The sequence below is a fragment of the Papaver somniferum genome, unplaced genomic scaffold, assembly GCF_003573695.1.
Source record: "Papaver somniferum cultivar HN1 unplaced genomic scaffold, ASM357369v1 unplaced-scaffold_137, whole genome shotgun sequence".
Classification (NCBI taxonomy): Eukaryota; Viridiplantae; Streptophyta; class Magnoliopsida; order Ranunculales; family Papaveraceae; genus Papaver; species Papaver somniferum.
Genome location: NW_020622934.1, coordinates 22327584 through 22340016, shown reverse-complemented (window position 1 = coordinate 22340016; position 12433 = coordinate 22327584). Strand labels below are relative to the sequence as shown.

The 12433-nt window shown below is 34.2% G+C and overlaps 1 protein-coding gene across 1 annotated transcript; it reads left to right on the top strand.

Annotated features, from left to right (window-relative positions):
* Positions 1-9699: 9699 nt before the first annotated feature.
* LOC113334981 (probable glutathione S-transferase) lies at positions 9700-10670 on the top strand. The gene is made up of 2 exons (XM_026581203.1): positions 9700-10083; positions 10190-10670. The coding sequence occupies exons 1-2, from the start codon at positions 9769-9771 to the stop codon at positions 10553-10555; spliced, it is 681 nt and encodes a 226-aa protein (XP_026436988.1). The 5' UTR covers positions 9700-9768; the 3' UTR covers positions 10556-10670.
* The last annotated feature ends 1763 nt before the right edge of the window (positions 10671-12433 follow it).

Sequence of the window (12433 nt, the reverse complement as noted above, 5' to 3'; positions counted from 1 at the left end):
TTACTCGGTGGTGGCTCAAACGCCCGAACAATGGATATCTATTACTAATCCACGGAATTCAGTTGAGAAACGCCATGAAACAGAATAATATATTGAATATCTATTACTAATTCATGGAATTCAGTTGGGAAAAGCCATGAAACGGAGTAATAGATTGAATATTAATTATTAATTCATATAATTCATCTGGGAAAAGCCATGAAACAGAGTTATGAGATAAATAGGTTATTCTAGTAATTCAATTGATGGATGTTGCGCGCGAATGGCTCTATACTAGCATGCAATATGTCTAGGAGCATTTTATTCGATAGTCGGGGTATGGGATGGTAGAGACATCATACTCGTTATGAATATTAATTCTTTATAGTCAGGGAACATTAAGATATCCTGAAAACTTAACACTTTATACTAGCATGCAATATGTCTAGGAGTCGTCAAATCATTAAGATTCTATGCATATGAATTCTATATAATCAGGGAACATTATGACATCCTGAAGACGTTAGCGTTCTATACTAGCATGCAATATGTCTAGGAGCCGTCCAATAATTTTCGATTCTATACAGAAGTGTTGATGGAATATGCGAAGTGTCGCAAGCTTAGTGGAGAGGCTTTAAGAATCACATATTCATGCATGCTCTGAGAGCGTGTACGGTCAGTCAGAGATTGTGAAATGAGCTTTCAGGAATCCTAAAATATGAGTTTCACAGATGTGTCTAAAGCCGTGTTAGAAATAAGCAAGATCGTGATTTACGATTTTACCCTTTGTCGAAAATCCACCATCAACAGCCATTATGGAGTATTTGTACGGAGATGTTGGTAATACATCTTGTTTGAAGAGAAGATCATCTTGGTGGTGCTGGAGTAGATTATTGGTGTTGAGAACAAGGTGTCCATTAAAATTATGTTAAGGTGTGTAGAGAATATCATCTCGTTGTGGTAGATAATGTGTTAAACATTATTTTGTATGGATGAAGACATTACTCTGGATTTATAAATCGTTTGTAAAAGTTCTTGTGTTTGGTCATATTGTGGTGAGCCGATTGATCGATTTAGTCAGCGGGATGTGTAATTCTCAGTTGGTGTATATAGACAATATATACATATTATGTATACTGTTGAACCACGTTAAACCCGTGAATACTTTACTTCATTGTTTGTTTAGTTTATAACTTGCATCCTTGTGGTTATTTTTCTATTCGTCTCATCCTAGATTGTAGTAAGGTTTATAGAGTAATTCGAGAAGTCTAGTAATTCTTGTTGGTTAGTATGTTTCTACAAAATTAGCATGCAGATGACTCTGAACCCCGATTATTGGTATGGTGCAACAATAGCTATTAGAGAAAATTGTCTCCAAAAATATTTCAAAAATAAAGAAAATAAAAAATAATGATGGCACACTATGTTAGAAAGAATTGATCATGTTTTCTTTTTCTTTAAAAAAGAAAAAGAAGAAAAATTGACAAATTAATGTGTCTAGGACTGGGTTGCACTGACGCATCATTTTTAGCACTGTGACACATGGAGGACGCGGACCCGACGCGTCTCACGTGTTTACGATTTTTGAAGCAGACTGGACACATCTGAGAGACGTGTGGGCCTGGACCAATCTCATAGATTAAACTAGTTTTTCCACTCTCGTAGATTAAACTAGTTTTTTCCACTTTTTTTCACTTTCTTTTTTTACATAACTAGTCATAAAAATCCAGGGTGACCAAACCTGTGGTACAAAAATCCCGTTCGAATGTTGGGATCCATTAAAACTCCATCTTAAACAAAATTGATACAAAAATCTCAAAATTTGATATAAAAACCTCAAATTTCAAAATTGGTATCATCAAATTTTATTCTATGATATTTCATCAAATTTTATGATGAAACCAAAATTGATTTCATCAAATTCTTTGGAGTTTTTTTGTTACTTTTGTTTTTTTGAAGTTTTTGTGGTACTTTTGTTTTGATGGATTTTTTGTGGATGGATAGTGACACCTTTGGGATTATAACTCGCCAACCGTTTTTTTTATTATCATTTCCTTCAAAAAAAAATCCCTGCAAAGGTTCGAACTCGCATCTCTGGCCCATATATTAATCTAATAAACCAAAACCATCAAGCCACTTCTTAAGTCTTAGTTTATGATATGTGATGTCCATATTTTTCATATACTCTATTTAAAATGCATGCAGTTTTAAACCATGTAGATTCTCTTTGCCTGTCATGTAATGAATATCATCCTGACACTTATGCGTATCTATTTGTTCATTGCTCATTCATTGGAGCAGTATGGTTTGGGCCTGGAATTCAGATGCCTAATTACTATTCAGATTTTTTGTCTTGGATTCGTTCATGGTTTTCTTCTGAGCTATGGGAATGGAAGGATATTTTTAGTATTATATGTTGGTAAATATGGAAACACAAAAATGGTGTCAATTTCAATAAGGTTAAACAAAATCTTATGGCGTGATAGAAGGACATTCAAAGATTTCTAAATGAATCGAATAGGCATTTAGGGGCAATTGTTTCAAATCAAAGAAAAGAAAGACAACAAACAAATACAAATGCAAATGGTTTGGTTGATATAAAGCATGATATGTTCTTTATATCAACCAAAGACGATGCAATGGGATAAAAAGTTAAAGCTAAGTAATATAAAGATCAGAACAGATTGTAAGGATGCAACAAATTTTCTGAACAACAAGGAATCATCTTGTGATTGGAGAACACAAATAATCTTAAATGTTGTGTCTACTTTTTTGTGCGATTTTCATATAGTATAAGTTAAGTATGTAAATAGGGCGTTATACCGAAGAAATGGATAAACTAGCAAAATGAGGTCGAATACAAAAGAAACTTATAGTTCAAGTGACTTAAATATTTTTCTAGAATAGAGTTAAGTGTGCTCTAAGATTGAAACGTGTAAAACAAAACTAAAACCGTTTCGTCATACTAATCATGGGCCCTATTAGGATAAAATATGAATACTGTCGGGATTAGCAGGAGGCCATCTTTGGGCCCATTAAGACTGTTTAAATGCGAAGGGACTGTTTTAATTCTGTTTTGCTGCTAGGTACATTAAATTTTTTTGAATTTAAACAAGTGGAAACCACCATGGTCAAAGATATTTAACCGAGTCCAATGTAACACAAGACAAAATGGAGGATGACACAATATTCTACGTGCGCGTAAAGGATGACACAAGAAAAGAAGGATGACAACGAGGAAACAACAAGAAGCTAGTAAGAAACAACAAGAAGCTGAATCTGACAATGAGGAACCTAACAGGAATCATAAAAGATCCAGAGTTGATGATCAAGAAAATGTCATGGAGGGTGACACTGAGAATCCACCACACACTAACTTTGATGGTATGGAACATGACCTGATTGAAGAAGGACAAACTGATACAAGGGAGAATTCCCATGAAATGAATGAGGCCATTAATCCTTTGGTAATAATTCTTTATCTCCAGTTAAAATTTAATATCTCCTTTTCAGCATTAAATTCTTCTAGTTTTCCAATTTTTTCTTTTACACCCGATAACTTGTGCTCTTTAAATCTTGTTTTTAATAACCCTAATATTATTAACTTGGGTATCAAGTTTTCCCATATTGTACGTAACCCAATCATGAAAATTATTAGTTGGAACTGTCAAGGCTATCTTGGTAAGGCTACTAGAGATCATCTGTTGCATTTAAATAATATGCATTCACCGGATATTATTTTTCTTTGTGAGATCAAGATCAATGATGATCGTATTGTTCAACTTACTAATGCTCCCAGGTTTCCTAATAATTGTTTTGTTCCATCATTAGGTCGTGCAGGTGGTATTATCTTGTTGTGGAAAGATGGCTTTAAAGTTGAAATTATGAATTCTTATAAGAACACTATTCATGCTGTAATCAATAATGACCCTGCCTTAGGGGACTGGTTTTTATCCAGTGTCTACGGTATTCCTTATTTAGACAAACAACCTGAACAATGAGAGTACATAAAAGACCTAAGTACTTATGTATCCATTCCTTGTGTACTGATAGGTGATTTGAACATAGTTTTGAATCCAAATGAAATAAATATTACTACAAGTTCCACTCCACCCGAGGTTCTAGAATCCATTAGATAATCTGATTTACAGGATATGAGATTTAGTGGTAACCCTTTTACTTGGACAAGCAATAGTCATGGAACTGGTAAAGTTAAGTCTAGATTGGACAGAGCCCTAGTTAATAGTGAGTTCATTATTAGTTATCCTAATGCTAGTCTTAAACATATTTCTCAACTAGGTTCTGATCATGCCCCTATCATGCTTTCTCTTTATTGTTCTATAGTTTCTTCAGGAAAAAACTGGACTTTTTTTGAACACTGGCTTCAAAATACTTCATGTGCAAATGAAATTATAAATGCTTGGAACACTAATACTACTGGTTTTGCATCTTTTATCTTAACTAACAAGCAAGCAAATACTAGACATTTCTTATCTAGGTGGAGTAAATCCACTTTTGGGAACATTCCTTCAAGAATCACTGAGCTCCAACAAGAGTTATCTAATCTGCAAGCCAATGATGTTCAGGGTAGTAATACTTCTAAAGTTTTGGAGGTAGAAAAGAAAATTGATTCTCTAAATGATACTCAAGCAAGCTCCAACAAACAGAAATCTAGAGACCAGTTTTACAAGGATATGGATAAAAACTCTAAGTATTTTTATATTAGATCCAACCATAGAAGAATAAGAAACAAGATAGACTCTCTTAAAGCTTCAGATGGTACTTAGTGTCAGAATAAATCTTCCATTGAGCAGCTGTTAGTAAATCATTTTAAGAACATCAGTTTTACATGATATCCAACAGATAGTTATCATTTTCTTCAACATATTCCTTCATGTATCACTCAACAAGATAATAATGAACTAGTTACCATTCCAAATGAGCAAGAAATACATAATGCTCGTATGAAAATGGAGCCTTGGACTTTTCCGTGTCCAGATGGTTTTCCTCCTGGGTTTTATCAATATCAATGACCAGTTGTAAAAGATGATGGCTTCAAAGTGGTGCAAGCTTACTTCCATTCAGGACTTATTTTGAATAAACTTAACTGTAGTAGAGTTACATTAATTCCCAAGATTAACTCCGCACAAAAGCCATAGGATTTCAGACCTATTTCTCTTTGCAATACAGTTTACAAGTTAATTTCTAAAATCGTAGCACTAAGACTCAAGAATTGTATGGTTAATATAATATCTCTCATGCAGTCTGGATATGTCCCTGGAAGATTGATTTCTGAAAATATTTGCATGGTTCAGGAATTTTTTCAAGCTACGAAGAAGAAAAAAGGTAGAACTAGTCACCTAGCTTTAAAAATGGATATGTCAAAAGCCTGTGATAGGCTGGAGTGGGTGTTTCTGGTAGAATTCCTTAAGAAATTTGGATTCTCTGAAAATTTGTGCCACCTCATACATTAGCGTATCTCAACCACTCAAATAGAAATTATGATTAATGGTTCACCATCATCTTATTTCAAACCTACAAGAGACATTAGACAAGGGGATCCACTCTCCTCTTACCTTTTTATTCTAGCAATGAAGGCTTTTTCAAGGAACTTAAGCCATTGTGAAAGCACAAAACAACTGACAGGTATGAAAATCTCAAGATCATCTCCTAAGATTAATCACTTATCTTTTGCAGATGATTGTCTTTTATTTTGCAAGGCAAACTTAGATCAAACAAGAAAACTACTTCAGCTGATAGAAGATTTCAGCTCTTTCTTTGGTCAACTCATAAATTTTCATAGATCTACAGTTTACTTTAGAAATAATATGAGTCCTTCTTACTTCCAAACAATAAGTGGCATTCTTCAAGTCAGATAGTTAGATCTTAATGAAGAAAAATATTTGGGTTTGTCGTTCTTTATTGGTAGGAACAAGAAGATTCCTTTATCTATTCTTATCAACAAAATGGATACAAGACTCACAAGATGGAGATGCATTAATATGTCTGAAGTTGCTAGGTCTGTAATGGTCAGAAATGTAACCAATGCAATCCTTGTGCATCATATGTTAAGTTTCAGGCTTCCAGATACTACCATTAAAAAAATGAATTCCACTCAGCAAAAGTTTTAGATGAAAAAGAAGACAAACAAAGGAAAACAATTCATTACTTGGAAGAGTGTTAATACTCCGAATGAAGTGGGAGGTTCGAGGTCTAGAGATCTTCATCTGTTCAACAGATTTATCCTAGAAAAATCTGCAAAGAGATTATACACTGACCAAACTTCAATCTGTGCAGAATCTTTGCAAGCAAAGTACTTTCCAGATGGTCAAGTCTTTAATGTAAAGAAAAGCACAAACTCTACTTGTTCATGGTCTAGCATCATCTCTGAGTTAAATTTCATCCACAAGTACATCTTTTGGTCCCTTGGTAATGGTCATAGGATTCTTATTTGGAAACACAACCGAGTGCAGGGAACCAATGAACCTCCCGTTCCCAAACAAGGTGTTATTAATCACACTCAATATAAACATGTTCATTAACTTTTTGCTGCTGACAACTGTAGCTGGAATTCAGATCTGGTGTATTATCTTTTTGAATTTCAAACAACCAACTTAATCCTAAGTATCTCTCTTTTTCCTAACTATGAAGACAAAATGGTTTGGACTCTGGAGAAAAATGGTTTATTCTCAGTTAAGTCAGCTTATAGAAAGATGTTTGAAGAGAAAAATGATGGCCAGTCAGTTAATGATGGATTGAAGAGTGTATTCAAAAATATGTGGAAGTTACCTCTACTTCCAAGAATTAATCAATTTCTATGGAAATGTGTGAAAGATGTTACGCCTACCAGAGATAAACTGACTCATCTTATTTAAAATGGAGACTACAGCTGTCCTTTTTGCAACCAAGTAATTGAAACCTTTTCTCACTGTATTCTTGAGTGCTCTGTAGTTAAGTTGGTTTGGTTTGTTGTGATAGGTATTCATATTCAACCTAATGGAGTTATTAAAGATTGAATCTACAGTCATTTCATGAAGTTGCAATCTGGATAGATTAATGAAAACATAATTTGCAGAATTGGAATAGTTGCTTGGTGCATTTGGTCTCAAAGATATGATACCGTCTTCAAAGGAGTTTCTTCTACACTAGAGATAATTAACCCAAAAATGCAAGAAGTATCTTTCAGAAGTCACTGAAATGTCTACGAAACGACCAGCTAACTTAAATAGACAAAACAGAAATAACCTTCATTGGTCACCTTCTCCTAGAGGAACTCTGATTATTAATCATGATGACTCTTTCCTTAATAATAATGGTGGTATAAGACTCATTGCTCGTGATTTTGAAGGTACCCACAAAGTCCAGAACACGCAGAGTGCAAAGTTCTGTCGGAGGCAGTAACATGGGCAAAGGAGATGAACTTGCAGAATGTACGGTTTGAATTGGACTCAAAGCTGGTGGATGAAGCGGTGAATAATGAGAAGTATAACTGTGACTGGAGAATCGATAATTTAATTCGAATTTTCTTAAAGTTTTTAAATCTTGGCAATGTTCATATGTGCCTAAAGAGAATAATAAAATAGCAGACGTGTTGTCCAAGCTAGCTAGAGTTGATAAGATGAGTAATGGTTGATTGTTGCTCAACTAGAAGAGGAAACTATGGATGCTCTTAAGTCTTTCAATATACAGTAGAAACTCCTTTAATTAATACTCGATTATTTAATAAACTATCTTAGATAATATTTTAGCCGGTCTTGAGTCGGGGACAACGTGCTAAATTAGTAATTTGCTAAAATTATAAGATAATATATTTTTTATTACTTATATAGACCCCATGTGAAATGTAAATTAATAATGTAGTATACACATATTCAATAAATTAATGATCTACGAAGGCTTTTTGAAAAATGATTCAATTCTTTTCTGTTTTTTGTTAAAATCAATATCACGTTGAATCTCGTCTCTAATATTTCTTATCTCGTAAGAATTTCTGGTGTTGTTTTGTCATAGCTCAGCAAGAAATTATTCAATGTGATTGCGCTTTAATATCCTTGTTTCGTGAAGGGGGCACTAGTGTAAAACTTTCATCATCTTCTTCCACATATTTATCAATTCCCCTGACGCTTTCAATTATTTCTTCACCAGTCAGCAACAATGTGTAACTTTATTTTCTTCCGGATAATTCAGGACATCTTTGACATTCAATGAATTGCGATAGCCCAACTTTTCAATCAAATTTTGCAAGTCATAAGTGATTTTACTGTCTAAATGTTCATCCAAATTTTCCAAACTTGTGTTTTCTGTTGATCGAAGTTTACAATGACAAAAGTAGTTTCCAAGAGTACTTCTACGAACATCGATAGTCAATGTTGAAATTGCAAGATTCGCTGGATCGGGTCACAGCTCTAGAATGACAGAGTTGTCACAAACTCTAACAACCAATAGATTTCGCTACTATAAATGGCTGAGATTTAATTAGAGAAAAACGGGTTTATAAACTTTACCAAGATCCGTTTTCATAGTTGAGAAAATCTTCGACTTTGGTTGTCTCCTCTGCTACTAAATTATATTTTGATTTTTGCCCCAACATTTTCTTCGTTCCATTTCTATCTCTCGGTTCTTTCTTTTACTTTTTAGTAGCAAAATAAATTGATCATAGTTAGCTATTTTGCGATTTATGAGCACCAACAAAACATAATCATGTAATTATCAAGTCATAATCACCTTTTCTTTATAGAACTGCAGATTTATGAGCACCAATAAAACATACAGATCTACCATTATTATATCGTAATTTAGATGAACTACAAAATTACTTAAATTGAGAACAAAATACACAATGGATTAGAAAGTGTAATAAATTCAAAATGATTTTAGGTCTAAAAATCACTAATCATCGACAATAAAATTCTGCACGAAAATCTGATTCACAAAGCAAAACCCCATAAATGAAAATAACATCACCATCAGCGATCCATGCTCTCTTGTGAATCTTTCCTCTGATATAGTTAGGTTTTTTTGAAGGATTAATAAAGGTAGCTTCATCTTTCGTTTCTAAGAATCAAAAGAAAAATTGAGATTACAGAGAGAGGAAATAATTGCGATAAAGAAGAAGTCAAGAATCAAAATATGATTTAGTAGAAGTTAGAGAAAATAACAAGTCAAAGATTCTCTTAACTATTAAAACGGACTTGTGTAAAGTTTATAACCCGCGTGTTTTTATTTAAATCTCGGCCATTTATAGTAGTGATATCCAACTGTTGTAAGAGTCTGTGACAAACTCTGTCACTCAAAGACTGTGAGCCGGTCATTCCCCTTTATCTATAAGCTAATAAGATATTAATTAATATATAAATTAACACTTATTAATTTATCGATTAATTAATATCTTGTTTAAGTAATAAATTTTAGTAGTCCCGACCGTATTAATTTAGAGAGTTTCTACTGTATTGTCTTTTTCGATTTTAAAAAGAAAAAAAAAATGACAAGATGGATGAGTTTATTTACGGTTAGAATAACCCATGCTTATCCGAACAAGGCCCATCAACCAATTTGATTTAATAAAACAACAATTAGTACTAGTTCTACCACGAAGTCACCAATTAAGTTTGAATTCAAAGACCTTTAATTGAATAATTAATGGTGCCCAGTTGCAATAAATTAATTGGAATTAAATTATTATTATTACTGCATCGATCAATATAAACCCATTACTAGATCCTAAGTTAAGACTAGAGTATCAGATTCACAAATACCTCCATCATCATTTTTGATTATCAAATTTTTAACATGGATGAGGTAGTGAAGCTGATTGGTGTGCGAAATAGTCCTTTTTGCTGCAGGGTTGAATGCGCACTGAAACTCAAAGGAGTAAAGTATGTATACGTAACAGAAGATCTCTCAAACAAGAGTGATTTACTCTTGCAATACAACCCGGTTCATAAGAAGATCCCTGTCCTCGTTCATGGTGGAAAGGCTGTAGTAGAGTCGATGATCATCCTCGAGTACATCGAGGAGACATGGCCGGAGGTTAACCCACTGCTGCCGGCAGATCTTCACGAGAGATCAGTTGCTCGGTTTTGGATCAAATTTATCGAAGATAAGGTAAATTTTTCTTTTCTTTTCTTTTGATTTTTTTTTTTTTTTTTTTTTTTTTTTTTTTTTTTTTGATTTTTTTTGAATTAAATCCATGAGTCGAACATATATGCAGTGCTTATGTATTTGGCAAGCTTTTCGTACAAAAGGGGAACAACAAACCAAGGCAATAGCAGACAGTTTGGAAATGTTGAAGACCATCGAAGAACATGCTCTGACCGGGAAGGCGTTTTTTAACGGTGACAATATTGGATTGACGGATTTGGCGTTTGGAATTTTAGTTTACTGGTCGGGTGTCATTGAAGAAGTGATAAAAGTAAAGATCCTCGATGCTCGGACATTCCCTCGTATAACTTCATGGAAGCAGAGATTTATGGAAGTTTCAGAGATCAAAGATTGCCTCCCTAACTATGATGAGTTAGTGACCTTTTTCAAACTTCGACGGGAAATGGTTTTAGCAGCGGCGGCAGCATCCTCATAAAATCTAGATGATTTGGATTTCCATTAAGTTTGTGATTTCTGTGTGTTCTTGATGAGATAAAAAAAAAGTGTGATGAATAATATAATATGAAATCTCATTTCCATAGTCTTTCTTCGTAACTTGTGTTAAAAATCAATTCACAGTGACGTCAAGGATGATACATGTTACTAACTCCCTTTGAATACCTGCAATTAAGAAAATCTGGAGTCTAACTTATTTTTTGCACAAGCAATCCGGGAAATATTAGACTCAAAACTTTATCGTAAACTAGTAAGAACACATATACGATGCACATGTTTGAATTTTACTAATCCAATAATGCTAAATTTGGAAGCAATAAAAATTTTTATATGAAATTTTTTTACTAATCTTACTTGTACTCGTTACGTAGATAATTAAAAAAGCTTTTCATATATATACAAATTTTATAAAAATTCGGTCTATATTTTGAAAGATATTAAGTTTTAAAAAAATTTGACCTATTTTTAAAACAATGATATTACTATAAATATGTAAGAAATGAGGACAACCAAGTAATTTAAGGGGTTTCCTACCAAAAAGAGATCTTTTCTTTATATTAGCATGATACCAAGATCCACAAAAGAATTCTTGACGTCAAAGAACAAAATACAGCTTGATGAATGGTGGAAGATTTGAAGTTATTTGGTGTATGGCTAGAGTTGTTGTATTAATGAGTTAGCTTGAAATTTAATTAAGTAGGTTCTATTATTTTATTTATTTTATTTATTTTTTGGTAAGGAACATGAAAAAGAAACAATGACAATCAACTTCTAGCCAGAGAGAAGTGATTTGAGCAGGAAGTTGTTGTTTAGTACATCTAGAATGGACGTTGTGAGAAACAGCAAAATCAGCTAAAATATGAGCTGTTGAGTTTGCCATTTCAGGAACAAAACTGAATTCACAATTGCTGAAAGTATTCTTGAGCTCTTTGATGTCATCTCTTATCTTCCATATCCGCCACGGGGGTCTTGTCTTGCCACCAGTGATACAATTGACCGCTACTTGACAATCTCCTTCAATAATGATATCTTAGAAGTTAAGCCATGATGTAAGTTCAGTTGCCAAGTAGAAACCATCTGTTTCTGTGATCAGAGGTGTGTCTGCCCTGCCAATTCTAGTGCCTCCACCACAACAAACACCATTGTGATCCCTCGCCACAGCTGCGCAAGCATAAGCACCATTCTTCCAAGTTGCGTCGACATTAAACTTGATAAAAGGTTGTAGATGGGGAAAAACGATTTGATGGTTTTTATGGAATTGAGGAGACAACCGTGCGGAGACTCCCTGAACCGAGAAAATGCTCAACCTCACACAGATGCACTGCAAGAAGGGAGTGCTTTAAGTTCGAGAGATCAATCTGTAGGACTCCGGCCTAAACCAAGAGAATGACCGTTCCAGAGTTAATTCGGTCACAAGAGAGGATGGGCTGATCTGTAGGATGGAAGCTGAAAAATGTGTGAGATCAATGGTGATCGAGATTGTAAGTGTGTTGTGTATTCTGCGTAAGAAAGTTCTGAATGATTGAATTTTATTCAGATGAGGGTAATTGCTCAGACGATGAGTTCGTGTAGACGAAAGATTGTCTGTGTGAACTTGTCGAGAAATTCTTGTCTGTTTCAAACAGAATTCAGAGGCCTTTTATATTTCTGAATTGAAAACATCATGATCCCATGAAGTGTGACAGTTGCTGGAGTCAAAGAATCGGGAACTGGAAAATGGTGTTGAAACCAGCTGCTCATCGTGCGGAGACTTGGTTAACTTTCCACCCACTACTTTGCTAACTCCTCCAACTGATTGCACGACTTGCTCACATTTTCATCGTATGTATGAACATACGTGCCGTAGACCGCCAGACCA